General features: G+C 32.3%; 1 protein-coding gene across 1 annotated transcript; it reads right to left on the bottom strand.

Moving 5' to 3' along the window:
* Positions 1 to 1101: 1101 nt before the first annotated feature.
* Positions 1102 to 3587, bottom strand: LOC106643955 (trypsin-like). Its single transcript, XM_014359292.3, has 6 exons — positions 3427 to 3587; positions 3219 to 3289; positions 2391 to 2476; positions 2172 to 2304; positions 1979 to 2086; positions 1102 to 1901 (listed from the first exon to the last, which is right to left on the bottom strand). Exons 1-6 carry the CDS (start codon positions 3485 to 3487, stop codon positions 1596 to 1598), a joined length of 765 nt encoding a protein of 254 aa, XP_014214778.2. The 5' UTR covers positions 3488 to 3587; the 3' UTR covers positions 1102 to 1595.
* Between the last annotated feature and the right edge of the window lie 745 nt (positions 3588 to 4332).

The following is a 4332-nucleotide window of genomic DNA, read 5'->3' as shown; positions in this document are numbered from 1 at the left end:
TCATAATTCTTAACTTATTTAATATTAGTTAAAATCATACCCAATCAACGTAGGTATAATCATTCCCACGATAATTGCACCACCTTCATACACAGTATTGTTCCATAAAAGATATTTTTATACTCAAAATTATATTTTTTGTTATATAATTTTATAGAAGTATAACTTCCTACTTGGGTACCCAAACACCCATTGTCCACTGGTTTCCGAATTGCAAACTACACCTAAATAAATGATAATTTATTGAAAAAATGTTTTGAACATTATTTTTGTATAAGTTACTTTTACTTACAAGTTCATCAAGTAAGATAATGATCATTGGAAGACAAAATTTAAACTCGCATATTCTTTGTTATTATATTATAACAGTTCCTGAATACTTCTGGAATGATTTAAAAATCTAAGAAAATTTTAGTTTCTCATTAATTAGGGGATTAATAATAAATAATCTGCATGCTCATTTAACAATGTAAAACAATTTTTATAACCCTGACAGGAATAGCATCAGTCCTCCGAATAGAAAATTTTCATTCTTCATCATTTAATTATGCAAATGACTTAAATTGCATGAAGGAAAAGTGTGTACCAAGCTATTGTGTATAAATATATGTATCATAAAAAGCTTGGACGCAATTTTTCTAGGTTTACGCTTGGTAAAATAGTCCTACTTTTTTTTTTAATGCCATTCAAAGTTCAAGTCAAATGTTTCATTTAATGACGTGCAATAAAAATTTTTTTTATGTTACTAAACATAAATTGTTAGTGCGAGTTCCAATTTTGTTTCTTGAGTGATTGCCATTTTGCTTTTAACTAGTATAACAAGATAATACGTTAACTTTGTATTTAGGTTTTTATCAGTATGTATCCCAACGGTCACATTGTGTCACATGTAATGTTTGAATAAGAACGATTTTTTTAATCTAGTTGTTTGAAAATTCATTTTGTATATTAACTTATTTACTGTGACTTAAAAATTTTGATTTGATAATATCAAAAAATCGTTGTAAGGTCTACAGTTTTCAGTTTAATGCTCATACATTGTAATTAAGAAATAAAGTTATTTCTTGAAGTAGTTAATATTCTGTAATAAAAAAAGACGAGTGCTACAGTTCTAAATTACTGTGTTACATTAACTACCTTTTAGTTATTCATAAGCCAAATAGTAAGGTCTTATACAAAAAAAGGTTTGTCTGAGAAAGGAAAATATTTATTTTCTTGAAGTTCAAAAAATTGCTGTTACACGGTTAAAAGAATTAAAAGTACCGAGTTGTTAAACACACTGACGCACAAAAGTGGTCTGGATTTTAGATTAGATCTAGCTCTTACGTATTATTAATTTCTAATTTAAAGTCTATTTATTTTGAGCATCTTTAGCACAAAATAAGAAAAAATCATATAAAATTACAAAACTGTAAAAAACTGTTGTGACTTACTCAGTTGTAATTATTATGTTATTATTTATTGTATTCAATTTTAATCAGAGTCTAGTATAAGTATACTCTGTAGTTAAGAAATAAGCAAATTTTTGGCTGAATTTTGAACTATATTTACGTAAATCAGTAACAAATAATCAAATTTTAAGAACCAAGCATAACTTAGCCTTGTAACCCTAATTTATTCCCTGTGTAGTTGACAATCCAGTTGAAGTACTTGTCGATCCGTGTATAAACTCCGGGGTAGATTTTGGAGCCACATTCCATACCAGATGATACGACGCCAGCTAGCTCGCCGTTGATAACCCCGGGTCCACCGGAGTCACCGAGGCAAGCATCGGTCTCTCCAACACCTGCGCAGAACATGTTGTCCGTGATGGGATCACGGATGTACTTAAATACACAGACTCTGTGATCGACAACTGGTACCACGGCAATTTTTAAAAATGGTGAAACTGGTCTCCTTTCCTGTAGTGTCAAATTTACCATGAATTGCAAAGGCAATCACCGCTTGCGGTACTCAAATGACAGTATCAAATACCAACACCCTCAAGCCCGTATCCAGAAATAACTAGCTGTTGTCCAACTTTAGCTCTTGTCGTAGACAAAGGTACAGATTTTTGTCTGTTATCAAATACCATGGGCTTCTTCAACTATACAGTAATTTATAATAATAATCTGATGATTTCGTGTGGCCACTCGAGTTTTTAGAGATACTATTAATTTTACCATACGTACCTTGATTAAACATATATCATTATCGTTGGTCACCCTATTGTAATTACGATGAATGATTGCTTTATCGATGACGTGCCGCTGCCCCTTACTTCTGTACGTTGAGCCAGTAAGGACAGTCATGTCATAAGGTTCTCTGTTGATGGTATTCCTTTTTTACTAAACTTGAGGTTACAGAGTATATTTTATTTTATGGTGTAAGTTAATAGAAAATGTACAAACTCAAAACAGTGAGCAGCAGAAACAAGCCATTGATTGGTAATAATTGCTGCACCGCAAATTACAGCTCCCGCATGCAGAAGTTGAGCCTGCAATTTAGTTTAAGGGGGTTCTATCGCGATGATTTAATAGGTTTTAGGTAGTTTAATTGATAGATAAGAACCCGCTGAATCCAGCGGTGTCTTCATTCATCTCTCTGACCGTGGGAAACTTCGAGATATTTGCTCTCAAAGTTCGCACATTATACACAACTTTTCATGGAGCAATATAAATATATCTTAATTTTCCAACTATAATATAGGAGTTACATATTAGAATGGTAACTGTTTTATAAAAAAAATCTCAACTTTCAGATGGTACCTTGCAAAATACAAATAACTCTGAAAAAATTCGAGATAATCCGTAAAGTATTCATCAAGTCCTTGTATTCTACTTGTATTAGCATACAGTTTTGAGAGTTATATACACATACATACATGATGGTGCTTGCACTTATACGTGCAGTAGGATACCAACTGACACAATTATTTTTGGGATGGTACCAGTGCTCCCTTGAGCCCCCTTAAATATCATGCACTTTTTTTTAACTACAAAATAAACTTGAAAAAAAAATGTAATATTATGGACCTAGTAATTTATAACTGTGGCCAAACAGTAGAGATTTAATCCATCAGAAAGTCCAATCAATAATATGATGCTTGAATCGATAAACAATTAAATTCACAGTGGGTGGAGCTCTATAAGTCTCTTATATTTTTAAATACCTCACGAGATTGTCTATCTACCATGTGACTTTAAATGACTTTGCTGTAATAGCATTTCTACACTCACCGTATATGGAGCCTGATAAATGGCACGATACTGACCACCGACGATTTTTTCTCTTTTGAGAGCTGTGTTATCTAAGAAATGATGGGTTGAAGTCTTTTAAATAATTGTACAATGCAAAATATTAATCATTTAATTTTAGTTAATGTAAAAAATGTTTAAAAAATAAAGAGGGAATCGATTTAATACTCAAGATAAAGGTGACACTTACTGATATTACAAGTTGCACTGGCAATGAATATTAGCGTGACTAGTGTTCGAAGTAGCCTCATAATACTATTAATGATAATAACAAAAAAAAGTAAAAAAAGTTGAAGAACAAGAAAATAGAAAAGAAAAAGGTGCACGCTTAACAAAACAAGCTGAAAGTGAGCGAGCAGTTCTTACTTTTATATAAGATGAGTGGCAGTGAGCAGGTCTGCGTCAGCATTTTGTGATTGTACATTGAATTTATGCAAGTATTGTTACTGCTACCATTATGCTATGAGTGCGTGTGTGTGGAGCTACGCGCAACCACTTGGTGACTTCCTTCCCTCTCTTCAGCTTTTTTTGCAATTTGCATCAAGGATTCTGGAGGTATACCTTCACAACTCAAGCAGCTCGATCAGCGTAGCCAAATATATCTACCTGACTCACTTCAAGGCTCTAACTGCCGCAATTATCATTTATCTGTAAGGTGATTGTTCTATGTATCACTCGGATTACAAGACTTCCACACTCGTGAAATATACTTTGCTCATTTACGATCTAATTAAATCTCTCACACAATCATTGAAACGAACGTATCTTCTAACGTTCGGAGGAAAAAAATTTTCAGGCTGGCGGGTGTGTGCATTTGTCTTGTTGTCTTTTTTTTCTTTCTAACTAAAAGTAGTATTGTCTATTAGTATTGGTCTTAACAAATAATATTATGGCTGAAAAAAAGCATTTGTTATTTTTTGTGAAGATTTTCTTCAAACTATTGTTATTTTTAACGACGATAATCTCAGAAAATAAATATTTGGAAATCAACTGTGCTGACTTACTTTTTTATTACTAGCCATACGTTTTCCTTGCTTGTATAGGACTTTCCTTTGATAATTCTTATTAGTTTTTATGCTATTTATTTGATTTTCAT

Source organism: Copidosoma floridanum, unplaced genomic scaffold (assembly GCF_036245765.1).
Source record: "Copidosoma floridanum isolate Cflo_tuat_1 unplaced genomic scaffold, Cflo_Japanese_pri ptg000030l, whole genome shotgun sequence".
Lineage (NCBI taxonomy): Eukaryota > Metazoa > Arthropoda > Insecta > Hymenoptera > Encyrtidae > Copidosoma > Copidosoma floridanum.
The sequence above is the reverse complement of the archived record's forward strand: the minus strand, read 5'-3'. Positions and strand labels throughout refer to the sequence as shown.

Excerpts from the sequence above, each read along its gene's own strand:
- LOC106643955 (XM_014359292.3), bottom strand. The coding sequence starts at position 3,487 with ATGAGGCTACTTCGAACACTAGTCACGCTAATATTCATTGCCAGTGCA. Across the intron at positions 3,290-3,426 it reads CAGTGCAACTTGTAATATCA|ATAACACAGCTCTCAAAAGA; the intron begins GTAAGTGTCACC and ends ATCATTTCTTAG. Across the intron at positions 1,902-1,978 it reads CTGGATACGGGCTTGAGGGT|GAAAGGAGACCAGTTTCACC; the intron begins GTTGGTATTTGA and ends TTGACACTACAG.